At 40.5% G+C, this 27,036-nt stretch overlaps 1 protein-coding gene across 1 annotated transcript in view; it reads left to right on the plus strand.

Annotated features, from left to right (window-relative positions):
* The window catches only part of BTAF1 (B-TFIID TATA-box binding protein associated factor 1), a 39,521-nt gene extending 22,006 nt beyond the window's left edge, over window positions 1-17,515 (plus strand). Inside the window, exons 20-38 of the mRNA XM_082224904.1 lie at window positions 19-445; window positions 1,430-1,620; window positions 2,524-2,677; window positions 2,759-2,868; window positions 3,878-4,079; window positions 5,810-5,958; window positions 7,578-7,730; window positions 8,761-8,882; window positions 8,979-9,146; window positions 9,307-9,384; window positions 9,473-9,602; window positions 9,695-9,836; window positions 9,981-10,111; window positions 11,458-11,583; window positions 12,069-12,221; window positions 13,492-13,703; window positions 14,569-14,728; window positions 15,419-15,589; window positions 15,899-17,515. Coding sequence (XP_082081030.1) covers window positions 19-445; window positions 1,430-1,620; window positions 2,524-2,677; window positions 2,759-2,868; window positions 3,878-4,079; window positions 5,810-5,958; window positions 7,578-7,730; window positions 8,761-8,882; window positions 8,979-9,146; window positions 9,307-9,384; window positions 9,473-9,602; window positions 9,695-9,836; window positions 9,981-10,111; window positions 11,458-11,583; window positions 12,069-12,221; window positions 13,492-13,703; window positions 14,569-14,728; window positions 15,419-15,589; window positions 15,899-16,048 — 3,129 coding nt within the window. The 3' untranslated portion in view covers window positions 16,049-17,515. The remainder of the gene's footprint in view (window positions 1-18; window positions 446-1,429; window positions 1,621-2,523; window positions 2,678-2,758; window positions 2,869-3,877; window positions 4,080-5,809; window positions 5,959-7,577; window positions 7,731-8,760; window positions 8,883-8,978; window positions 9,147-9,306; window positions 9,385-9,472; window positions 9,603-9,694; window positions 9,837-9,980; window positions 10,112-11,457; window positions 11,584-12,068; window positions 12,222-13,491; window positions 13,704-14,568; window positions 14,729-15,418; window positions 15,590-15,898) is intronic.
* The last annotated feature ends 9,521 nt before the right edge of the window (window positions 17,516-27,036 follow it).

A 27,036-nucleotide genomic window follows, 5' to 3' on the forward strand; every position in this document is an offset into this window, starting at 1 on the left:
TAATTTTCATTTTCTTAGGTCACTACTGTCTTCAATGAAGCTACAGCCTCTCTTGATCTAAATCCTAATGTTCTGCAGCAGCTAGAAAGCAAACGGCAACAAGTCCAAATGACTGTTTCAGAAACAAACCAGGAATGGCAAACATTGCAGATGAGAGTGCATACTTTTGCTGCCTGTGCTGTTGTGAATCTTGAACAACTTCCAGAAAAACTAAACCCTGTCATAAAACCACTGATGGAAGCTGTGAAGAAAGAAGAGAACACGCTAGTACAAAACCATGCCGCTTTGTGCATAGCAAAGTTACTTCAGCAGTGTACAACAAGATCTCCGTGTCCCAACTCAAAGATCATAAAAAATCTTTGCAGTTCTCTCTGTGTAGACTCACATCTTACTCCTTTAGCATCATGCCCTGCACAACCTCAGAGCAGCCATGAAAATTCAAAAGGTAGGTTATGTGCTATTCTGTGGATGAGTAACTTGGTAGAAGAGAAACCTACAAAGAGACTGTCCAAAACAGCTTGGGGCATTTGAATAATCCTTGACAGACTGTCAAAGCAGTTTTTCCAGCTAGCAATAAAATCAGCATCTTTGCCTGGTACTGCTCATGATGCTTTCTTTGGATTCAGAGTAGGAAAATATTACAGAAACTCCTAAAATGGTTTAACCTGGTGGTACCAACTGACCACTGGTTGATCATTCTTGTGTTTGGCACTGTGATTTTTTTAATGAGAGAAACGTTCTTAATGAACAGCAACTTTATTGTATTACGCTTGCAGTGCTTCAAGTTTCCTTATAGGAAGGGAAACATTCATTTTCTGAACATGCTTCTTTCTTGGGAATACCATTAGTGTTTGATCCATGGATTAAGTCCCGGTCAGGGCTTCTAGAAGAGATTGAGGAAGTGGATCTTGGGTTTGAGCCTACCCTGATTTACTGTCACTGCGTGGAGAAGAAATTGCTGTCCTTATCTGAACACTCACTCACCCTGGAAGTTTAAAAGTGTTAGAGGAGATCCTTTATCCAAGTCCCTCTTCCAGGCAAGGTGGGAGGGAGGAATAACATCTAGACATATCATTTATTTAATTTCTCTCTAGAAAGAATGTGCATCTGAATTTCATTGTCCACCCTCCCCCCACCCCATTATGCCACTTCGTTTTAAGGGTGTGCATTTCAAAACAATGGTTTTAGTGTTCTGTTTTAATCTTGCCCCTTTCTTTAATTCATCTCAAGTGTTTTATCAGAGAACTGAATTTCCAGACTGTATTTCTAGTCTCTCCTTCATGTCTTTTCCTCTACTCTCCCTTCCCCACCCTCTCAATCCTCTGGAGAGGAAAACATATGTTCCTGGTTTCCCCTCACTGTTTTTTATTAGCATAATTGCGCCCTGGGTGTGAAAAAATGTTTTAATTGCCACCTTTCTTTATTGTAGGATCTAATTCTGAAAGAGATGGGATGCATCATACGGTCACAAAGCATAGAGGTATAATCACACTGTACAGGCATCAGAAAGCTGCATTTGCCATCACAAGCAGGCGAGGTCCTACACCAAAGGCCCCCAAAGCCCAAATTGGAGATCTACCTACAAGCAGTAGTGGAAATGTAACCACAGAGCTTGACGAAGTGGGTGTGAACTTTTCGTTTTCATTCTTGCGAATGTCGTTGTGTGGTGCTCCACTCCAGGTGTATATGACCCTGTATAGCAAGAGATGCTAATGTGGTGCCCATGCACCCTCACAGGCCTTCCCTGGCACTTTCAGTGTCCCGTCCCACCACTGAAATCAGGCTTGAAAGAAATACCCTGCTGTAGCCAATAGAATATGTGTAGTGAGTGATCAAATACAGCATGTGTCAACATCAGTTTCTACAGTTTACGACAAATAGAAAACATAGAGGATTAAAAAGAAAGGACAGAAAAATAATGCTTCTGGCAATGCTTTTCTAGAGTATTTTCCTGGTTTCTTCTATTCACTGGTTAGCACACAAGATGTTCATAAGTTGATTACACAATGCATTGTAACTCTGAATAGGCTTCATTTTTTGAAAGCACAGTTATTTGAGATAACCTGTCTCTGATTAATGATAGTCCATTTGCACACACAGATATTCAGTAATGAACATACGTGCAACACTGGCCTTGAAACCCATTTTCAGAATCTCATTTGATTTTGGAAATAGTCAACTAGTTGTGAAGATTTAGCAGTTATGCCTGTTCCTTGATCACATGCATTTTCAATCAACAGCCTTTGACATTAATCTGATGCTTGTTCGTATTGTGTTTGTCTCTTCTGGTTATGGTTCTGTTGAGAGAGAAGTGATTTATATCTTGTAGGCCTATATCAGTGGCAATTTTTGCCTCAAAATGTTGCTGATCTTATTTTGTTCTCTCTGTGTAAGTGTGATTGCTTTCTGTTTCCAGCTTGATATGTAGTCTAGGGCAGTCTAATTTATTCTGGGCAGGCTGTATGGTTGGATAAAAACTTTACTTTGCTTCATAACCCTTCTCTTTACCTTATCAAATTCTAGGCTCAGAAGCCTTATGTTGTACAGAGAAGAGGAGCAGAATTTACTTTATCCACTATTGCTAAACACTTTGGATGTGAAATGGCCGTGGGTTTGCCACATCTCTGGGACACTATGGTTGGTTCTTTAAGGAACAGTATTGACATAGACAACTTTGGTATGTGTATTTCTTACGGTATAGGTATTCTAAAAGCTGAATTCTGAAACTCTTCTGATAATATGATATTGCTTCTTGTAGACAGAAAAGTGCTGTTGGAAAAGGGAGATGGTCCAGCCCAGGAGTTAGTGAACTCTCTACAGGTTTTTGAAACAACTGCAGCTTCTATGGATGCTCAGCTTCACCCTTTGGTAATTTAAATGTTCTGAATTTATTTCTAACACAATTTTAATTGCCAGTGTAGGTGTTTGGAAATGGATAACATAAGTGATGCTGTTCAAGAATACAATTGGTTGGTGTTTGCATGTTTTCTAAACTAGGGGAAAAAATGCTTCTGCAACAGTAGCTTGCAATTATAAAGGATGAAGTAAGTTTAGGATATTTGTGTTTAAATCTCTGTTATTTTCAAAGTGAGACCCCAAGTAGTTACAGTCCTCTTCCCAAGTCCCTTGCTGCTATTCTATTCCAAACAACGGCAGCTCCAACAACCACTCACTCATCAATACCACTGAGGTAATTTTCCACACTCTTACTGGTCTGTAATTATGAGATAACAAGATGAGGCAGTATGTTCGCTAAATTACCAATTAAAGCAGAACACCCTTTTTGATGCCTTTGATTTGGAGCATAAAACTAGAAACCATCCTAAACATATGCCATAGATCTCCATGTTGATATTGGGCTACTCTTGTTCCCTCTAGTTCCTTGCAGGAACACCGTTTTGTTTTGTTTTGTTCAGTTCAGTTAACTCTTTACATTCATCATTTTATTAGGAATGATGCACCATCCTTCATAGTAAACTTTACTGCACAGATAATATGATTTCTCTACAAGAGGTGATATGATACATATATTTTGCTTTTTTTCTGTTTTTTACTGAAACAGTCTCTTGTAATGAACTTCTTAGTTAAGTTATGGTTGTTCCTTCTGGAAATGAGCCCAAAATATTTTAAGCTGCAGAACACCTAATATGTTCCGATTTTCATTCCATCCTGAATATAAAACTATACACTAGCATTACACATTTCCCTCTTTGTACAGAAGTTCTAGGAGCCAAGTAGCTTAAAGGCACCTAATGCCCTGTTTGTGATTATGATAAAGTTATTTTTTGAGTTTATGCAGGTTGCAGTATTTAGCAAAATAGAATACTCACGGTTGGCATTCAGTATGTTTTAAAACAGCTGTGATTTCTCTTTGCAGTTGATCCAGCACTTGCCTTACCTTTGTATGTGCCTTCAACACCCCACCACTGCAGTGAGGCACATGGCTGCTCGCTGTGTAGGTGTAATGAGCAAAGTGGCCACCCTGGAAACCATGCACATTTTCTTGGAAAAGATTCTTCCTTGGCTGGGAGCAATTGATGACAGTACCAAGCAAGAGGGTGCAATTGAAGCTCTTGCTTGTATCCTTTCCTGATTCTAAGGAAGAGGTATTCATGTATGACTTTAAGTGCTGAAATGTAAGTTTTGTGAAGCCTGGGGAGTTTCTTCAAAAGGGCAAGTGCTTCCGCAAGATTGAACTGGAGCAGAAATATTTGCTTCTTACTAGCATGGTATATATGATCACCTGATTCCAGGCTTGGTAGAAGAAAGATATTTTTTAAGGAAATGCATAATAATTGTTTGAGCTCTAGTCCAAAGCCTGGAATTCTGTATATTGACACTGGATACTCCTGTACAGTGGTACCTCAGGTTACATACGCTTCAGGTTACAGACTCTGCTAACCCAGAAATAGTGCTTCAGGTTAAGAACTTTGCTTCAGGATGAGAACAGAAATCGTGCTCCGGTGGCGCGGCAGCAGCAGGAAGCCCCATTACCTAAAGTGGTGCTTGAGGTTAAGAACAGTTTCAGGTTAAGTACAGATCTCCAGAACGAATTAAGTACTTAACCTGAGGTACCACTGAATAGAGAAAGTGTCCTGGAAACCATTCTGCAACCCACTAACTCTGATGGTAATGACCAGAGACTGTTTCTACCTTGACCCAGGTACATGACTCCCAGTTGCTCATATTCTCAAGCTTTCAGTTCCACAAAGTCATGAGAGTATCTTGCTTCAGTAGTTGAGAAGATCATGTGCCTACGCTCATAGTTGCCCAGCCTTGATATGATTCCAGTTCCATCTAAATTTTTTTAAACTGCCACAATTTATGCATTTAGTGAAGGCTGTGCTGAAAGACACCAGAGATCCCTTGACCTTCATGAGTTGTGTGGTGTGAGGATAGCTTGAATTGTTCTTGTGTGCAGGTTGAAAATTGCATGTGGCCCTTTGAATGGAAGCCAGAATTCAAGTAATGTACAGTTAACACTATGAGAAGTAGCATCATCAGGAGTCCACACATGTCCTCGCTGTGGTTGCCATGGTGAGTGTACCACTGTGTCCTGAAGAACCTGATAATTCCAAGTTGTGTTTCGGGAAGGGGCGGGCGGTGGGAGGAAGAATGCCTCTGATGAGAGGGAAAGGATAACAGCAATTACTGCGCCACATTGATATGGAAGGAATTCACTCCAGCGGATACTTCATGGCTGCGCCTAATACAGCTTTTATCAGGTCTGCTTTCTTTAGCTTATGCAGGGCTGCCTGCATCCAATCCCATGCTGCATCTATGCAACATGAGTCTTCCTCTGACCATTGAAAAGCAAAAAGTGGGATTCCCTCCCCTATATATGCCCCAAAGTTCCACCCTGTTTCCTTTAAAAAAACAATGTTATTTTCCATTAAGATGAATACTGCACAGCATGCTATAGCAATAGAAAATTCTATATTGGTGCCATTTTCTTAGCACTGAGCTGGAAGGTAGTTTTTTTAAAATGTACCATCTGACCTGTAAAAGAACTATCTGAAGGGAAAATGGAAAATGTAAGTGAGAAGTTTTCAGGGGTCACAAATATTCATAATTGGACCAGCTGCATCAAAAATACATATTTTCAGGGGGAACAGGGGTTGCATTAGGAAGTGGGAGGCAGGAAAGCCCCATTCCACAAGGGCAACACTGCTCTCAGAAATTAAGATTCATGCATATGTGATTCAGTAATTTGCTGTTCAGATGCATTTTGGGTTTAGATAAGATGGATTTATTGTTGTGGAAATGGCTCCAAAACTGGTAAAGAGAAGCTCCTTAATTATTAATCCAGGTGTAATGGAACAGCTAGATGTCGGAATTGTTCCCTATATAGTTCTCCTTGTGGTTCCAGTTCTGGGCAGAATGAGCGATCAAACAGACAGTGTACGTTTCATGGCCACCCAGTGCTTTGCTACGCTGATTAGATTAATGCCTCTTGAGGTAAGTCAAAGTCTTTCATTTTGACTGAAGAGAGTCAGTGAGCGAGCCCTGTAAAAAAGCGTATTGGCATATAGTGATAGAAAGTAGCAGTCTTTCGGTATTGCATCTTATTTAGGTAAATAGGTAAGTTTTGGGATTCAGCAAGTAATGCATTTTGTGTCAGAAATCTTCTCAACTGAATATAAAATGGGAAGTTTTAGAGCTTGGAATATTATATTTTACAAATACTTGGATTGAGCATTCACTCCTTGAATTTCAAATGCATTCTTTCATATGATGTTCGATTCATTCTTGATCCTAGCACCTTTCTAGACTTAGATAAATTTGTCTTTGTGCATTTGCAAACACTGAAACTATCTCTATTATGAGTGTGAAATTTAACACTGAAAGATCAAGAAACCACTCAGGAATAACAAGAAACATAACAGCATACAAAGAAGTCAGTGTTGTAGAAAAGATAAATGAGTCCTTTACATTCTCCTCTCTCCTCCCTCACCTTTTGTCGGTTTAAAGGAGGCAGGCTTGAAACTGACAAAGTGGGTGTCTGTGTCACGTAAAGCACCGTTAACTCTTTTGATTTTACCGTGTCATAATGTCACTTAAAACATTAATTCTCAATGCCTGGTCATAGTTTAATCTGCTTGGGAAAACACTTCTCTGTACAGTTTGTCCTTCTTGTTTGGTTGCAACATAAGTTTGTCTTTAAAGCATCCTGTACAGACCACTGTGTGGGTTACCTTACACAACAGATCTGTGTATATATACTGTGTATATAGCAGATGGTGCTATATAAATAATGGAACCTGCATGTTAGATGACATAGCTGTTGAGGCTTTGAACACCTATATATCTGCAGAGTTCAGGGGATGTTCTGTTTGAACACCTGCACTTCATTGAGACTTACCTTTCTCCCAATTCATAGAATCATAGAGTCAGAAGGGACCCCCAAGAGTCATCTAGTCCAATCCCCTGCAATGCAGGAATCTCAACTAATTACCATATTGGTCCGAATATAAGCCGCACCCAAATATAAGCCGCACCTTTAAAGTTCCAGAGGGGGAAAAGGAAAAAAAGGCAATACCCAAATATAAGCCGCTCCCTTAAAATTCTGCATGCACTCACACCTGTTCCATTTTACCGTATGTCTGTTTCAGCAGGGATATCCTAAAAGCCAATTTTTGTAAGGTCACGAATTTCATGGTCGGAATTTGGAAAAAAGTAAGGCTTATATTCAGGCTATTATGGTAATTGTTTGTTCTGCTGATTGCTATTTATCTGTCGATTCCTGAGTAGATCATGTAATGGAAGCATCACTATTTCTTAATTGTGAACTGAACACACTTCTACAGCATTATTTTCAAGAAAATAACTACACTGCAAGGCAGTAGTTTGTTTGAATGTTTAATTCCCATTCTGTGTTAAAAGTCTGAAAGCTGAGTTACTTCAAGTCCATGACACTTTCAAATTGTGTGATTTCATTATGATTTTTGTAGAATATTAGTATTGATAGAATTGAAACATGAATTAAAATTAACTTTTAGCATATCATGAACTTTATTTCTTATTTTAATTAAATATGCAAGATACTGTACATATAAATATATATTTTCTTGTTTCAGGCCGGCATTCCAGACCCACCAAATATGCCTGAGGACTTAATCAAAATTAAAGCCAAAGAGCGCCATTTTCTGGAACAATTATTGGATGGGAAAAAACTTGAAAACTATAAAATTCCAGTACCGATTAAAGCAGAACTAAGAAAATATCAGCAGGTAAATTCTTATGGGAAGTTTTTTTCATTTCAAGACACACATAATTTCCTTATCAAATTTGTCTTGTGGATTGGTTTGAATAGCTTTTATTATTTCAATTTGTATTTTGGAACCTGATATGAAAATCATATAATTTCTGGTCTTCTGAACACTGCTTCCAATCATAATTTTATGAAGACTTGAACATTAAAAAAAAAAAATCCAATTAATGCCTACCTGGAAAAAAATGCAAGTACAGTGGTACCTTGGGTTACATATGCTTCAGGTTACAGACACTTCAGGTTACAGACTCCACTAACCCAGAAATAGTACCTTGGGTTAAGAACTTTGCTTCAGGAATTGCACAGCTGCAGCGCGGCGGCAGCAGGAGACCCCATTAGCTAAAGTGGTGCTTCAAGTTAAGAACAGTTTCAGGTTAAGAACAGACCTCTGTAACGAATTAAGTTCTTAACCCGAGGTACCACTGTAGAGTTGTATAGCTTCTACTGATCAAGAATTGTATCTAATAAGATTCCTGAGATTAATCATAAAATACATGAGCAGAGTTGGAAATAAATTCCTCTGTGCAAGCACCGTACTAGGTGGCTTTAAGTTTTTTTTGTACTTAAGACATTTTAGAAATATTTATCAAATTCTTGGCTCTAGTGCATACTTCTGAGTGCTGGCAGTTTCATGAAGTGGTAAAATGTTAACATTAAAGTGTCAGAGGTCTGGCTGGGAGGAGAGGACTGAGCTTTTACTTCTAGCAGAATCTCTAAGAAAAGCATTAATACTCCCCCAAAGAGGTGTGGTTACTGGGGAGAAAAATGCTTTTTATTCTTCTTTTTGCTAGATGAATGGTAAGACTTTTTTTTTTGCACCAGAATTTTAATGTATTTCAATTTTGCCTCTTGTTTTCACTTTATCTAGCCTACTTGCTGTCTGTTTTTTTGCCTGTGAATGTATTTTAAATGTTAATAATTGTGGAGTCCTTTTTAGGGGGCATAAGAACAGAAGCCTAAATTATGTTCCTCTTCCTTTCTGTTCACAGGAAGGTGTGAATTGGTTGGCTTTTCTCAACAAATACAAGCTTCATGGAATCCTTTGTGATGATATGGGCTTGGGTAAAACCTTGCAGTCCATCTGTATTCTTGCAGGAGATCACTGTCTCAGGTAGCATGCACAATCACAGCTAGTCAGTTTTTACATCAACATATCTGCAGTATAGAAGATGTAACATTTCTTGTGATTTGGTTTTGTTCTCCAAAGGGCCCAAGAATATGCAAGAACTAAGATGGCCGATAGTGTTCCACTCCCATCCTTAGTGGTGTGCCCTCCCACACTCACAGGCCATTGGGTGGATGAAGTGGGCAAATTTTGTTCCAAAGAGTATCTAAATCCTTTGCACTATACTGGCCCTCCCACAGAGAGGGCTAGGTAAGTACTGTAATATATTGTAGAAGCTTGGCTCTAAGATTTGCTTTGTAGTGACAGTTCCTTCTGTTGTGATTATGTGAAAAGTACTAAAAATAAGTGTACAGGTTTATTTTTTGTTTCTGTCTCTAAAATTCTACTTTTTATACTTTATCTTCTTAAGGTTGCAGCACCATGTGAAAAGATACAACCTAATTGTAGCTTCCTATGATGTTGTGAGAAATGACATTGATTTTTTCAGGTAAAAGCTATAGTTCTTCCTGCTATTTTGAAAGATACTGTACATTTCAAAGCTATTTTAAGTTGATTAGTTGTGTTTTCTCTCCTAGAAATATTAAATTTAACTACTGTATACTTGATGAAGGCCATGTCATCAAAAACGGAAAAACAAAACTGTCCAAAGCAATAAAACAGTTGACTGCCAATTATAGGATAATCCTCTCTGGGACACCAATTCAGGTAATCCCCGCTATCTCTTGAAATAAATAAATGCATGAGAACTGGCCCAGTTTGCCGTAATTAAAAACAATGATTGTTTATCCTATTTTCAGAACAATGTCTTAGAATTGTGGTCACTGTTTGATTTCCTTATGCCGGGATTTTTGGGTACTGAGCGCCAGTTTGCAGCTCGCTATAGCAAGCCCATCTTAGCAAGTAGAGATGCTCGGAGCTCTGGTCGAGAACAGGAGGCCGGTAAGAAGCAAGTTCTGTTGCTTAATGAAGCACTGTTGTTCTTGGGGAAAGTTAATCCTGCTGTGGGTGAGACACCAGAAGAATCCTGTTCTTGTTTAGTGGCTTTGCTGATCCATATGCTCTTCCTTTGGTGGGCATTTGCAGGTGTTCTTGCAATGGAAGCATTGCACAGGCAAGTACTGCCATTTTTGTTGAGAAGGATGAAAGAAGATGTGCTACAGGATCTTCCACCCAAAATTATTCAAGACTATTACTGCATCCTCAGTCCTCTACAGGCAAGTTCCTTGCGCTGGTTTGCATTCCGCTGATATTAGTAAACAACAAACAAGCCTGTTGTAGATCTTCTCAGATCCTATACTTGTTCCAAATTGGAATTTTATTACGTTGTGTCCTGCCTGAAAAATATTGCTGGGGCTTGCGTCCAAGATAACAACATCCTCATTGATGAGCAGTTAGTCATAACTTCTTGGACTCAAAACCGTTTTTTTTCCTGGACTGTTGAAATAGCTTTTGTCTTGTGCTGTAGTTTATATGTAGTGTATGGTCAATAATAATAATAATAATAATTAATAATAATAATAAATGGAAGGGAATCAACAGTGAGGATAGTTAATGCTGCTCTGGTGTGGAGCAAAAGCTTCTGCCCCTCTGGATACAGTCATGCCTCATGTTATGTTTGCTTCAGGTTGAGCATTTTCAGGTTGCATCCCGCAGTGACCCAGAAGTACTGGAAAAGGCTACTTCTGTGTTTCACTGCTCGCGCATGCGCAGACGCTCAAAATGACGTTACGCACATGGGCAGAAGTAGCGAATTGTGACCCGCAGACATGGGTTGCTTTCTGCTCATGTTGCGAACGGGGCTCCGGAACGGATCCCATGCTCAACCAGAGGTACCACTGTAGTTGAATAGAGTGCCCTTTTCTAAGCATAAGACTTTGGTCTTATGTTAAGAATAAGATAGTTGTGGTTGTATATTCCCTTGCAAAGAGGAAATGCAGCGGCTTAGTCCTGAAAATGGCAGTGTGTTGAGCATTCAGTAGTTTAAATTGTTGCTGGATTACAGTTTGGGAAACAACAGTACCTAAGAAATGAAACAGAAACCATGGCTGTCTAACACAGGATGCTTACCTTCTGTCAACTATATTGTTGAGGTTAATGTAGGAGTAGGTAAATAGGTAAATGACCCTGGATGGTGAAGTCCAGTCAAAGGCGACTATGGGGTTGTGGCATTCAACTCGCTTCAGGCCAAGGAGCCGGCGCTTCCCCACAGACAGCTTTCCAGGTCATGTGGCCAGCATGACTAAACTGCTTCTGGCGCAACAGAACACCACGACAAGTGCCAGAGCGCACAGAAACACCATTTACCTTCCCACTGCCGCAGTACCTATTTCTCTCCTTGCACTGGCATGCTTTCAAACTCCTATGTTGGCAGGAGCTGGGACTGAGCAACGGGAGCTCACCCCATCACACAGATTCGAACCACCAACCTTCTGATCAGCAAGGCCAAGAGGCTCAGTGGTTTAGACCACAGTACCACCCTCTTTAAAAACACACCGCTTTGTGAGGTAATTTTGAAGTGAACAATAATCTATTAAGCATAAATTTCTTCCTTTCTTAATAGGTTCAGCTTTATGAAGATTTTGCCAAGTCTCGTGCCAAATGTGATGTGGAAGAAACTGTTTCAGCAGTGTCACTGGTTGAGGAAACTGAGAAACCAAAACTTAAAGCCACAGGACATGTGTTTCAGGTTGAAATTTCATTTTGTTACATCTTCCTTACAAACATTTAATAAAAGTAGTAATTTTTATGTAACTGGTGATTGTTTGATTAAACACTGCAGTTATATTGAACCAAAGCAGTGAGCTGCCTCTAAATTTCCAAAATAGATTTTAAGCTTGGTGATACATAAATGTAAAATTTATTAATTAATATGTTATAACTTCTAGAGTGCGGACTATTCTTAGATTCACAGGAAGCAAATAAATTATTTTTTTAAAAATACAGGGTAAAGTAATTGCTCCAGGGACAAATTTGTCTATCATATTTTTTTCTGCTCTCCGCAACTGGTTATGATTAAACAATGAACATTAGTTAGCTGTTAGTATGGCATCTACCTCCAATCTTTGGCAAGATTTCGACGAGTAAGAGAAATATACTATCTTGTGCCTTATCTGAATATATATTAAGTTGTTATGCATGTTTAATGGCTTCCTTCATGGGGTTTTTTCTTAGGCATTGCAGTATTTAAGGAAACTCTGCAACCATCCAGCATTAGTTTTAACTGCTCATCATCCAGAGCACAAGAGGATTACAGAAAAGCTTGCTGTTGAGAATTCTTCCCTTCGAGACATCCAGCACGCACCTAAACTCTCTGCTTTAAAACAGGTGAGGAAAACCCTGGCTGCATATCTAGTTTTAGGAAAAGTGTTCTCCTTAAAGCCTATTCCTTTTTTATATGTAACAAAGGGATGGGAAAGAAATTGTGGTATCAATTATCAAATTCATAGAATTGTAGTTGGCAGGGACCCTGAGGGTCATCTGGTCCAACCCCTCAATGCAGAAATCTCAACTAAATCCTACATGACAGATGGCCACCCAACTTCTGCTTCAAGACCCTCAGAGGAAGGAGAGTCCACCACCTCTAGTGGGAGTTTGTTCCACTGTCGAACAGCTCTTGCTGTCAGAAAGTTCTTCCTGATGTTTAGTCATTGTTACTTGAAACCATGGCGTCAGGTGCTTGCTTCTGGAGCAGCAGAAAACAAGCTTGCTCCATGTGACAGCCCTTTAGATATTTGAAGACGGCTATCATATCTCCTCTCAGTCTCCTCTTTACTAGGCTAGACATACCCAGTTCCCTCGACTCATTCCTCATAAGATGGTTTCCAGACCCTTGATCATCTTGGTCGCCCTCCTCTGCACATGTTCCTGGTTGTTAATATCCTCCTTAAATTGTGGTGCCCAGAACTGGACACAGTTCTCCAGGTGTGTTCTGACCAAGGCAGGATAAAAGTGTTCAACATAGATCAGTTTATTAAAAAAACATTAAGGAAATAGAAATTCTATCATCCTGAACACATGTGCATGATTTCTGTTCTTGTTTTGTTGCAATCCTGGAATCAGCGTCTTTTATGAAAAGCAGATTTGCCTCTTGCTTTGTCACTTGTGTCTCATTTCTAAGCTTATGCCAAAATACTCGCACGCGGTCATTAGTATGAAGTAGATTTCACCCATAACTACTTTAAAAAAGAGAAATAAATGGTGCTGCAGCTGATGTGTCCTAGCCGGTCTCTAGTTTCTAATGCATGTACATGTGCACCTCCAGAGGGTCTAAGAATCAAATATTTTTAACTTCTTTGCAGCTTGATTTGTTTCATGTTTTGAAATTATGACACCTATGTTAGATTTGGCTGGTCCTGTATTTTCTTCTCACTGGCAGCAGCTGTCCAGATTCTCTGGCAGCGATCTTTGCCATCACCTGCTACCTGTCTCTTAATTGGCAATTCCAGGGATTAAACATTGGAATTCTGCATGCACTGTCCTGTTTGAGCGACGATGACTCCCCCAATGGATGAAATCTGTGTAATCGTTTTGAATGAAGAATATATGCCTACTAAGTTCAATGACTAATGGCATGCTTTTGTATTTGGCCTTTAAGCTGCTGCTAGATTGTGGCTTGGGAAACGGAGGCTCCTCAGAAAGCGGCACAGAAGCCATAGTTGCACAACACAGGATCCTTATCTTCTGTCAACTCAAGAGTATGCTGGATATAGTTGAACACGACCTTCTCAAGCCCCACTTGCCTTCTGTTACTTACCTGCGACTGGATGGCAGCATACCTGCTGGTCAGAGGCATTCCATTGTGTCAAGGTAAATCCAGTGTCAGATATATTCTAACAGAGTAGCTCTTTCATGTAGAGCTCCCACAGTTGCTGAAGGAAATGAAATCCTATGGTTCACTTGCGTCAGCTTGGAATGCATAACTCAAATGGCCCCAATGGCCTGCTTTTATGCTGGATGCAGAGGAGAGGAACGCTCATCCTTGGTGCCCAGCATAAACATGAAAATGGCATTAAGGTGAACTTAATCAGCAACAGTGGGTATTTTTCCCCCTTTTACTTTTGCAAGATGACATTTTTCTTACCAGATGTTAACTTAATGGACAGAAATTCTGCCTGGGTTCCTGACTGGAAGCCATACAAGAGTTTGCCTTCCTCTTAGCATACTATTTTGTTTGAACTCACATTTTGCACTCATTGCTCTTGAGTCACAATGGATTTTGGCACTTTGTCACTGGACAGGGACTGTAACTGGGATGAGTAGAAATTGGCTGCTCCCACAGTCCCATCTAGAGGTGATGGCGCTATCTACAGACCCAGGTTGGTGAAGGTATTCAGAAGTAGCTCATACCGTTGACTTGTCTTAAGCTGGGTTTTCTAACCTCTTCTCCCTCCCACCTCAAGAGTTAGGCTATAAGTGCCCTGTCAGCAGATGGGCAGTTTCTAGTGAAGCCGTGGTTTCTGTCCATGAAACACCAAAGTCTCTGGAAGGTGCAAGCAATAAAGTTGTTACAGTTTTAACACAATCCAGCGTCAGTTTCTGACCTGTCTCTTTCCCTTTCTCTCCAGTCCCTCCACCCCACCAGCACTCTGTCTGCTCAGCCCTGCCATTGTGGGTTCAAGCTTTTTCTGCATGTGCAACCATGTAAATCTAAACTGGCTTTTTTCATTCACAGGTTTAATAATGATCCCTCCATAGATGTCCTCTTACTCACCACTCACGTTGGTGGACTGGGCCTTAATTTAACTGGAGCTGACACAGTGGTATTTGTTGAACATGACTGGAATCCAATGAAAGACCTCCAAGCCATGGACCGAGCACATCGTATTGGACAGGTAAAACATAGATTGCTGCCGATTTGGGAGCAATTAAAACCATTTCAATAAATCCAAAATTGGTTTAAGCTTCCTAAACCAATTCCATAAATAGCCCCCATCATTCAGAGTTTGTGATTTCAGTTTATAACCACCATTTTCTAAAATAATGGAGATGTGGAGCTGAAAGCATTAGCATAGACTAGCTAGCAAAGAGAGATTCAAGGCAAAAAGTTCTGGTTTACTGCAGTCTTCCCCCTCCCCCTGAAAAAAATGTTTCTTCACTTTTCACCCTACCCAAAAATAGATATTTGCTATTTATCAGAGGGAGGATCTCATTAACATCCAAGATAAATCCTAGGAAGAAAGAATACTATCCTAGGAAGGAAAAAATACTATTTATGTATTCCATAATTTCTTGCAATTTATTCCATTTATTCCTTTAAAGGTCCTCATTGGGGTCTGCTTCCTTCCTTTCCTCTCCACCGTTGAGCCAGGCTTGGGTTCTCTTATGCTGTGAACATTTTTGTCTTGTTCAAAACCTGGATTGAAAGTACAGTGAAAAAATTGCTTCCAGTGATGAAGGCCTCTATTGCTTCCTTTATTTTCTATTATGGTGTAATTGAGTGTATATCGAGTGTCTTCCCCTACATTTTCTTTTACCCTGTGGTAGTTTCTTGAACGCTCACGAATATTAACTGTCTCCTGCAGAAACGAGTCGTTAATGTTTATCGCCTGATTACAAGGGGAACCTTGGAAGAAAAAATAATGGGTCTGCAGAAGTTCAAAATGAATATTGCAAATACAGTGATTAGTCAAGAGAATACTAGTCTGCAAAGCATGGGGACAGATCAGCTACTTGACCTCTTCACACTCGACAAGGTAAAGAGTAGCTCACATATGATCTGAAAGCAAGCGGCTAATGCTACCATAGTTGTAATGCTTTGGATTAGTCAACAATGTTTGGTAAGATTTGCCTTGGAATTATAGCCATTCTCCCTCTCTGCCGTAAGTCTTTCATTTCATTGATTTGAGAAAGATAGGTACCCTCTTGCTTCTGCTTTACGATTGTTGGATCTTTTAAGTACTGATTTATGTATTTGCAGATGCTTTCTGGCTCTTAAAATACACAGATTTCAATGTGCTTCTCTTTCTCTTTTTCTTCCACTTCACCTTCCAAATACCTTCAAGGATGGAAAAAATGAAAAATCAGATGCTGCCCCTTCTGCTTCTGGAAAAACAACTATGAAGTCCGTTCTTGAGAATCTTGGAGACCTGTGGGATCAAGAACAGTATGACACCGAATATAGTCTTGAAAAATTTATGCATTCACTCAAATGACCATTTTAATACAGTGGTTGCTAGTTGACATTTTCAGCTGATATTCAGCAACTCTTAAAGCAATTATAGTGGACTTCAAGCATAACATGTAAATATACTTGTGGAAAAATTATGAGAAAGGGCTGGCATTTTGAATAGAGCCGCCTTTGTCACTTTGGGATAGTTAAAGTCTTAAATACTTGCATTATACAAAACCTCTAAATGTAAACTTACTGTAAGGTAGTTCTGAATTTCCAGAATAGCTACAGATTCTTATTTGATAGAAAAATAAAACAGGTCTTAACAGGTTTTGCACATGTTGATAAGTGTTACTTCTCTTTTGAAATATGCCTGTTGCTCCCTCTTCCCTCAAGCTGCAGTAATTTGTACAGAGTGTTTGAGTATTTAACTAGTTTGTTCTTTTAAACCTCACTTTAGCTAACTTTCATAGTATACTTTAAGAATGTTTAGTCTAACAAGTTAGAATGAGGTTTAGATCTCTTCAGGATATATACAATGGTAGAATAATGGCGAAGCCTATCACTCTGGAAGAATATTAGGGAATTAAATGAAACTTCAAGTATTAAAGTTCTCAACTTTATATTTAAGTATGTGGTGCTCTTCAGTCTTCTGACATTTTGAGAGCAGTTGACTTTTTCATAGGAATTGCAGGTAATGGCTTATTTTAGGCCATTTCCACATCCTGTTTAGAGGGTGCCATTTTTAAAGTTTGTGTGTGTACATATCTATATGTATATATGTATGGCTAGAACATAGCCCAGTTAAGAAAACAATTGTATGAAGTAGACTTCAATCCTATTTTTTTTTAACCAAAAGAGCAAATATATAAACAGAGTTTTTCTAGCAGTAGATCTTATAAAATTGAGGTTCCATGCTAGAAAGACTCTCTAATGCATGAACCTCTTAAGTGAAAGAGGGAAGAAGCTTTGAGGTCCAGAGAGGTAGTCTATTTAGAAATGCCTTCAGGGCATCAGAGGGAAAGAAGTATTTACAAGCTGAAATCATGTAACAAATTTTAGGAAGCTTTAATAACAGAGTAAGAATAACAATAGTTGTACAATTTTTTTAAAAAGTGTCTTCTAAAAGGGAGTCAGTAGTGACATATGTCTGTGCATAGATGTGCATGTCTGTACCAAACGTGGACATGGTTTTCTAAATATATTAAAGGCAAACCTACATAAGCTGTCAGAATGCATACATGAAATATATGTTTAGTTGTCATATCTAGGGTTGCCGCTTGCTGTGCAATTCAGCATCGGAGCTTGAATAGCCATGAGATTTCAGCAACATAGAGAGATGGTTTTAAATGTTGACCTACAGAGCAAGGTCATTTTGCAGCACTTGCATATGAATGAACGTGTGTCAGATTTCAGTAGATATATGAACTGCCATACTGTAACATTAAACTAGCATTCCGTAAAAAAAATAATTAAAAAAAGCCAAACTGGCATTAATCATCCCGTTATATATCTCATGTAGTTCTTTCTGTATATTTGGTCATAAACCTGACAGCTGCATGGAAAAAATGAAATAAAATTGGCATTTCTCTGGATGACTGTTTTGTGGGGGAAATGCAGCTGGTTTCCTGGCACTGAACACTTACAAGATTGTGTGATCTGGTTTTTCTATTAAATGGCTGAGGAAAATCACAGTGTGACACAGATCTATCTACTGCTATTTCAGCAGAGGATTTTAATGACTGATCTTGGTATCCATCCTGTCTGTCCTTGCAGGCTAATTCAGCTTCTTATGAAAATGCCTGATAAAGAAATTGGGCAGCATAAAGCATGCATATAGTTATCAGTTGTACTTTGATATAAATGTCTGGCTTCTACTAGAATATGTGTGCACAAATTTAGGTCTACTCTTTATATCTAGGTTTTATTTAGACTGTACATTTTAGGACAATACAAATTATCTTCTTTCACCTCCCTGAAATGTTGTCAGACGCCATCTCTCTCTCCCACCCCCCTGTCTCTCACACACGCTGCTACTAACCTCTTTTGCCACCTTTCAGCAAGAGCTTATCCTCTGCAGTGTATTTAGAAATGATGAGCTTATTTGGTTATGCTCCTTGTCACCATCCTTTATAGTTTCTGGCAGCCATTGTAGGTAGCCCTGGCTATTTATAGAATCAATAAACACTGCCTGCATTTTTTTGATGTTAACTAGGTAACTTGTGTTGGTCCCTGGTCGTGAATTGTAAGTGAGCTGTGCTTCTTGTATGTGTACAGATCATTAACGTTCAATGGGCGATCACTTCTCTGCAAAGAGATGTGTGAGCTCTTCCCATATTTGGAATACATCATGGCGGTTTGTAGAGGGGTTAACTCAGTTTCAGTAGCTAAATGTGTTCAAAACAAGGAAATGAGTTTACTGCTGCGTTCATGCTGCTGTGTGCTGTCCCTCTGGCCCAAACAGTCAGATGCAGAACCACCAGATTTAGGTGTGTGTGCTTTTAATTTGGAAGTATAAGCAACTTTGTAGTAAAATATACAAGTGGTGCATAAGTGGAAGCAAGCAGGCAGGCAGTCTTCTCAAGCAGGTCCTCAAAGAGCATCTTGAGCTATTCCTCCATTTTCAGCTAACTTCAGCTTGAAACACTTGACTTCTTCTCTTCTGTTTTCTTCCAAACTACCTACTCTGCTTTCTGTGTTTTCTCTTTCCCCTATATACAATTCACATCAAAATCTGATTCATTTAAAAACACTGAAATATCCCAAACTGCCAGGAGACCATCTCCTTCTAGATGCTAAGCAATTGCCCCTGATGACTTATTGATGTCCAGTTCATCAGCACTTTACCTAACAAAAGAATAGTCAGCCAAAAACCATTAAGCCCTAAAATGAACATCAAATCTCTGGATTATACCTGTGATCTTAAAAATGTTTACATACCTTGTTAAATGAGCTCTGTTAAGAATCGGTATGAATATTGGGAGGGAGCTGAAAAGTTTTGTGCGTGTTTATTTTAGGGCTGCTGTATGGAAGATTAGACTCCTTTTTAGGAAGATGTTTAGATGTCACTTTCTGCATTGTAAGGATTACTGTAAATTGTTCCCATCTGTGTCTGTTAGGAAGTAAATCTCATTGAGCTCAGTCAGACATATTCAAGTAAGGATGTATAAACCCGCACTCTTAATGTGGTAAATGGGAAGAGATGTCTAGGGGCATGTAGTCCTCTGGAAGCTACAAAATATGGGTAGGAAGCATTGTGGAAACTGCTATACTATGGGGCGAAGAAAACAGCACATTGGCACTCACAGCAGCAGCTACCTTGGCCTTAATTCAAGAAGCGAAGGTGGGATTAAATGCTGGAATACGGAAACCATAAGGTTAGAAAGCAGAGGCTTCCCACTCATAAAATAAAATAGACTACAGCTGTCGTCTAGCTATAAAATGCCTCCAGCATCCCTAAGTAACACTGACTTATCAGTTCATCACCTTTATTACAGTTTACTAGTCAATTGGGTGGTTTGTAAACCAGTCAAACACAGTAAAATATGTACATGATCAGCATTTAAGCTTCAAGTATTTACAGCAGGCATAGGCAAACTCGGCCCTTCAGATGTTTTGGGACTACAACTCCCATTATCCCTAACCCCTGGTCCTGTTAACTAGGGATGATGGGGGTTGTAGTCCCAAAACATCTGGAGGGCCGAGTTTGCCTATGCCTGATTTACAGCATAAACTACCTGATGATACCTTAAATATATGTGCTCTGAGAGAAAAATGCTGTTAAATAGTAGGCTACTTCCAAAAGGGGTACCAAACTGCCTTGGATAACCCACAGTTGCTATTTATACATTACACTTATTTTAGTACATTGGTTGTCATTGGCATTGCTGTGCTTCTGTTACAACACCCACAGGAGTGAGGTAAATATTAATGATGGCTATTGTTTAAGCTCTAGTTCTAGCAAAGTTCTGCATCAACCTGCTTTAAAATGCCATGGGACCTTAAACCTGGCAATTTTATTTCTATAGTAACCAAGTGAGTCACTTTGCAGAGGCTTTAGGCTGTCCACATTGTGATTTACAGGCATGAATTTCCTATTTGAATGGCCAAAAGGTGGTGTTGAGGGTCCTGCTTAGCTCCATGGCGTTAAATTTCTATTATCCCACCGCTATTTAATTCCTGCATGAAATGGTTGAGTGAACGCATCAAGAGTGTTGGAATGTGGTGCCATCAAATATGCAGATTATCCCCCCTGCCCCCCTTCAAAAAATAAATCCTAATTTTTCATCTTGTTCAAATGAGGCAGTAGAAATGCCAAACCAGTGTTTGGGCTCAGTAAGAGACTGAAGAACTGTCATCAAACTGAAACTCAGTCCTGATTATCAAAACTCAGTTTGGCTTATGTATTTTGTGGTTTTATATTCTGACTTTATCCTTTGAACCAGCCTGAGACCTGCAGATATAGGGCGGTATACAAATTTAATAGCCGCAGCAGCAGCCACAACATCTGAATTCATTTCCTTTTCGATGTCATTTGTTTACTACTACAGGCCAATGTGGCTGTTTCAGAGGCAAATGAAATGTTTTCTTCCCCCTTAGCGGATGACTGCTCAAGTCTTCCTACAAGACTAATATCCCTGGTGCTAAATGACATTTGCTGTGATCATCTTGGCCTCAGTTTTTCATCAGCCAGAGGAGCTGTTTATAGCCTCATTTTTCCTCCATGGCAAAGTCTCTTAATTAATGCCCCATGATGATTAGGCCTTGTGCATGCAACCTACAAAGCACCATGCAAATGAGGAATCCTTCCCTACCTTCTCGTTTTTTTCTCCTTGGGCTTGATTTGTTTTACACAGCTTCCTGTTGGTACAAGTCCAACATTTCATTTTGCCAGCAGCAGCTCTGCAGGTTAGGTTGTAGAAAGCAGATCACCCAGCAGCATTCTAGAGCCGACGTCGACTGCCTTTACATGATCTTACAGGCAAATGCCATAGCTCAATGGCAGTACGCATGCAAAATGTCCCAGGTTCAAATCCCCAGGTAGGGCTAGGAATGCCTCTGTCTGAAATTCTGGAGAGCTGCTGCCAGTGACAACAGTACAATAAGTTTGAAACTTGGAAAATCATCTTTTAATGCAAGGAGGGCACACAAATCATTTTGAAGGCCTCTCGTTTTTTAACTTGAGGGAACCCTTTATAACCTTGCCTAGAAATAAGCATTGTTAGAATCTTGGCTTAAACCATTCCGCTAACTCTGCTTCCCCGTCCACACTAATATTGTGCTGTGGACATCACTAAACGTGGGCGGTCTGGGTTTTCTACTATACTTAAAAGGACCTTTAGAATTGTTGCTGAATAACGAATAATCTGATCGGTGAAAGAAGTGGAGAGATGATTCAGCAAACTTGCAGACAGAACAGTAGCTGCTTCAAAGATGTGAAGGGACATCATGACTCAGGAGGGTCAAGGTGAGTGGGTTGCCATGGTAACAATGCCCCGTCCTCCTCTGTAATCTCTAGCTGCAGGTTTAAATTTATTTAATTTATGCCCCAAGGAAGTATTGGTTGGTGGTTGCCTGTCAGGCTGCTGCAGGTAAACAAAGTTAGGCTCCCTTGCACCACTCCTCAGTTCAAGGGAAGGAGGAACAAGGCTGGTATTTCTCCCCCATGGCTGTTTTTGATAGGCTTGTGCAGGCCTTAGAAGTTTGTACACCAGCATGAGCAAGAGTCCCCAGCTGCAGGTATTCTAATCCGCCTGCGGGACGGACAATGTACAGTTCTACCCTAACAGCACAGGTGGGAAAGATGTTTTTTACATCTTACCTGGCAGGTATTTTGATGAGCTTAAAGAGATCTTCCATTTCAATTACTTCTCAGCAGCAGTGCCAGATAGGAACAGTATTGGCATGAGAGAGACAGAAGGAGAGCTTATTGCTCGAGAGTTGTTCTGAAACTGCTCAGCCACTAATTAAGTTTACAAAAGCCGTTTGAATTCACTGGAATGCAGCTGGAGGCAACCTGAAGACACCAGGCAGGGTGCTTTCCCTGCCATCAAAGTGTTGAAATCGGAAATGAGTTGAGGCAGCAGCTGATGCCATTGGGATAAAGCTTAGCAGTGTTCAGTAGCCATCTCAAAGCTTGGGCAGGAGAAAGAAAGATGGGCTGACTAAACAAGAGGCAATAAAACTGTATGTAATCAATTTGAACTGAAGTGTGGAGGACGAAATATCAGGGAACTTGAGCTCCTGTGTCAGTATCAAACTTCATTCCGCTCACAGAACAGCATAAGATAAAACATACAGATAAGACTTAAAACAGGTAAGGAATAAAAACTAGTACAGTGGTACCTCAAGTAACATATGCTTCAGGTTACAGACTCTGCTAACCCAGTAATATTACCTCGGGTTAAGAACTTTGCTTCAGGATGAGAACAGAAATCGTGCTCCGGTGGCGTGGCAGCAGCAGGAGGCCCCATTAGCTAAAGTGGTGCCTCAGGTTAAGAACAGTTTCAGGTTAAGAACGGACCTCCGGAACGAATTAAGTTCTTAACCCGAGGTACCACTGTAATTGAAAGGTGAGTATATCATGCATACTTAAAAAGATAGAAACAGGGACAGTTAAAAGTGACAAGAAGGGAGGGGGAGCGTGAAGGAGCACAGGCCTTGCATTTTGGGCCTAGTTTGTGGCGCAAACCATCCTTTGACGAATATCCATCATAGCAGCACAGAATCTAGCAGCTGAGTATGTAACATCTGGGTTTTCATCTTGAAGTAGCAGGGAGGTACGTATAAAGTTGTTCTGTGCAACCTGGGGATTTGTGTAATATAGGCAAGATGAACCTAGTTTGTATATCTGTATAGTATTGGCAGTGAAAAAAGACAGGCCACACGGGCATTTCCTCTCCTCATACAGTGTCTTCCTAAAGCGGCTTTCCTGGACGGCTGAAGGGAGGGCCAGAGCAGAAGCCCTTCACTGTTTTGGAATTTGAAGGTTCGTCATATATGGCATCTGGGAGGTGAGGTGTCTTCTGGTTTCACCGATTAAAAATTTCAGGGACCTGGCTAGATCTGCTTGGCGTTCAGCATCTTCCACACACTGTTTGACATTTTTGTTTTTTGGCTTGTTCATACCCCACGTTGAGTAGGATCTGCGGGGTGAAGCCTAGAGTTGTTGTTATGTTTAGCACTGCATGTTTCCATGTCATTTGGAAGCCATCCTTGAAAGTTAAGGGAGCAAGGCCATGCGGGAGGAAGGAAGGATAGTCTCAGCCAGTAATTTAGTGAGGTGAGCCATATTTTAGCCTCAATTCTTACAAATCCAGTTTCAATATGTATGGTAGCATATGTGTTTAGGGAAGCTTTTAATGTTTAACAGACCACTGTATTTTAATATTTTGTTGGAAGCCGCCCAGAGTGGCTGGGGAAACCCAGCCAGATGGGTGGGGTATAAATTATTATTATTATTATTATTATTATTATTATTATTATTATTATTATTATAGACGTGTTTAGGCACTTGCAGGGCTGATCTTAAGAATTTAGATTGTACCAGTTCTAACAATTCAAAATTGGCATTGGGGCCTAATTGGGCACCATATGTAAGCTGCACAATGGATTTGGCCTCAAACAGTTTGAAGGCTGCAGTCCTTAGGTACGTGAGTATTGCATTTACAGCTTCTCTTGGCATTCCCTGCAACATAATCCCCTTGGGCTTTTCTACCTCCAAAAGAGTGATGGGTTATACCCAAATATATGAAGCAGGTGACCTGCTCAATCTGCGGCCATCGATGTACCTACCAAGAGCAAGGTTTGGGCCTTTTGGCAAAAACCATTATTTTGGTTTTCTGATCATTTAGTTCTTGCTTGCTCTCCTTCCAGTATGCTGCCAGTGTTTCCATGGCTCTTTCAAGGCCTATAGGAGTTCTCGAGAGGATAGCTGTGTCATCTGCGTAAAGCAGCACAGGGATGTGATTTCCTGCTAGTTTTGGAGGGCGGAGGTTCCTGTTGTGGAAGAGGGGTACCGTACCATTTATATAGAGTCACTTGCACACCAAGTGTGCTTATCTTGCTCATTTCATAAGTGGTGGCTATTCTGTTCCTCAGGAAGACAGAGCTCCTCAAAGTGCAGGTTCTGGGAGTCAACTACACCGTCTGCATATTGGCATCAGGTGGGCCATTAGCCTCAACGAGGCTGTCGCCCCAGGTGGCAGGGCAGGACCTGCTGGAAGCTGGGCAGAGCTTGCTGCCCTCAGCCGCTGCCTCAGAAGAGCAGAGCCTCCTGCCGCCACCCGCTCCTCGCCAGTCTCCTTCCCCACATGTCTTCAGTGTGCAAGGGCTTCTCTGGGGTCACTTCCAGTTACCTCAGGTAGCAGCAGCAGCAGCAGGGGAGAGGAGGGGGAATTGGTGGGTGTAGGGGAGGGTGGCAGGGGCAGGGGTGCCATTTTCTGTTGTGTCTTGAGCAGCAGAATGTATTGGGCCAGCCCAGGACTTCAGAATCTCCTAAGGTATGTAGTCTGCCATACAAAATGTTCAGTATTTCAGGCAGCCATGCTGTCTCTCAAGGTATGCCGTCCTTTACCACAGCTGCCTTGTGAGGGAGGCCAGCTCTCATTCCCAACGGACATTTAGCACTCTATGGTCACTGAGCAGGCTCAGTCCTCATTGCACTCTTTGGGGAGGGATTGGGCCCTTGGGCTTCTTTCGTAGAGGTATAATCAGGGCTTTTCCCCCCCTCAGCCAGAACTCAGTTCTCAGGTGGGAGACATTGCCATTATAAGAGAACACGGGAGGTGTTCATGGTGAGTTCTGGCACCTATTTTTCTAGAGTAATAGCACTGGATATAGTATGTAAGATGCTAGCCTGATTTGAGCTTCGTGGGCTGGCATATGGGGGAAAGGCCTTTTCAGTGGTGGCTCCAGTTCTTTGCAGTGCTCTGCCTAGGGAATTTCATCAGGCCTCCTCGGCTATGATCTTTTCTTTTTCCAGCAGGCTTCTGGAGATGACAGCTGGACTTGGTTTTTTTATACAATTCCTGTGTTTTACAGGGGATTTTTGGGTCCTGCTGTTTTAATGGTGGATTTGTTAGCAGCTGTTCTATTTGTGCTTTGTTTATATTTTTTGTGCTGCTGCAAATCACCCCGAGGGTTCAGTGAGCTGAATATTGGGATAAAAAAGTGAATAAATTAAAAACTAACAAGCAGGTTTCATACATAAGCTAAATATACAGTGATAATGATCTGGATATAGCATAAAAGCCAATGGTTTGTGCTTATTCTAACGACAAATTAGCCTAGTAAAATTGAATGTTCTTTGAAGCAACTAAGTTAACTATCTCCTACAACCAGGACAGTGTTAACTGGATTATAAAACATCTGGCCTTAGTAATTCTGCCAGGCATGCAGTTTCATCACTGCAGACTTGCTGAGGCTGATGTTGAGGAAAACACAAACATGCATGATGACACATACTGACCTCAGGAGTGTTAGTCCACTGCTTTATCAGTGTCATCTAACACAGCAAGACCCTTCATTAGCTTTAGTTCCCTGGATATTTATTTCACAACATTTATATACAGCTTGATTGTAATAAAACCTCAAAGCGGTTTAAGATGCTGTTTCTTTCTTTCTCAAACTGATGGAGAGTGAAGGGCAGCCTTTGCATGTTGGGAGAGCAGTTTCACCCTGACTAGCCATGGAGCAGGACCCATTAAGGCCCTGCCAACATCAGTCTGATCTCAACCACCTCCCAACTGCCTGCCTTTTTGCTATCAACCCACCTGGGGGGGGGCCCTATCAGCTTCCTCCTCCTCCTTAGCTTCAGTTTTGCCATTGTAGAACTCAGCAGGAGGATGGGGACAAAACTGGAGTAAGTTGGCTCTGCCTATGGCTCCCTGTCTTCTGCCCCACTTGCCCCATTGGGCACCAGCCACCTCTGCTTATCAGGATACCCAGGTGAGCTTTGTTGTCATAGTGGTGGTTTCTCTCTGTATAGCATCACTTGTCATGGACTTAATATTTTCTATGAATTTCTACCATTTTTTGTTCAAAAAAATAGAGGTACAAAGTGGAATTTGCAGCCTTATGGTTTACATTGTTTGGGGCTTTAATGCTGTTTTTATTGATCCTGGTTTCCTCTCAAATTTTAATTTTATAGTAGTTATATCTGCCGGTACATATGGTGCAGTTTATTATAAAACCATTCTGAGGGTACCAGAAAGCAGAGTAAAATAAATGAAACATTGCCAGTTCTCCATTATAACTTCATGGAAACTAAAGAATCAGTAGAAGTGTGTGAATTACAACAACTCTGTTTTTAAAAGAAGACAATGGCATGAGTGTTCATGGGAAATGTTGTCAACCAGCATTGTAGAAGCATGCAGGATGTGCCAAGTTAGAACGTACCAAACAAACAAATAAAGCTTATGTATTTCAAGCTTACAAGTTATATTTTAATATCACTATAGAAGCAAATAAAATTGACAGAAAGAGTCTACCATTATTATTTCATAATAACACCAAACTGAATATTTACAGGAGCACATCAATGTCAGTTTCACAGCTAGCAAATTATAAGTGCCCCATTGTAAGACAGCTATCAGCATTGAGTGACTGGTATATATTTTTATGACAGTGAAATGCTTGTACATATTTCCTGCATGAACTTATTTTCAGGCTGTTCTTTAGAGCATTATTTGAGAATTCACTGTCTGTTGCATTCCAATAACCGAGGCATCATTCATATATAAGTCTACAATCCTCAACATATAGCTGTAAGAAGAGCAAGCTGTTATGTTTAGTATTTGCAGCAGGAGGAAATCCCTCACTGGTGCAAAGCGGGAGCATGGTGGTGGTGGTGCAGATCTTTCCCCAAAGCAAAAAAACAACTTCAGAAGAGGGGGATTTCCCTCTTGACCCCAGCAGGGAAGGAATGGCTTGAGTTTTCCCTTTGCAACAGATGCAATCCTGTTCATTAGCAGCCTTTCCGTCACATGGATTTTTGCACATTAAATTCAAAAAGACACATTTGTCATCTGT

This window comes from Podarcis vaucheri (assembly GCF_965113315.1).
Source record: "Podarcis vaucheri genome assembly, chromosome: 5".
NCBI lineage: Eukaryota > Metazoa > Chordata > Lepidosauria > Squamata > Lacertidae > Podarcis > Podarcis vaucheri.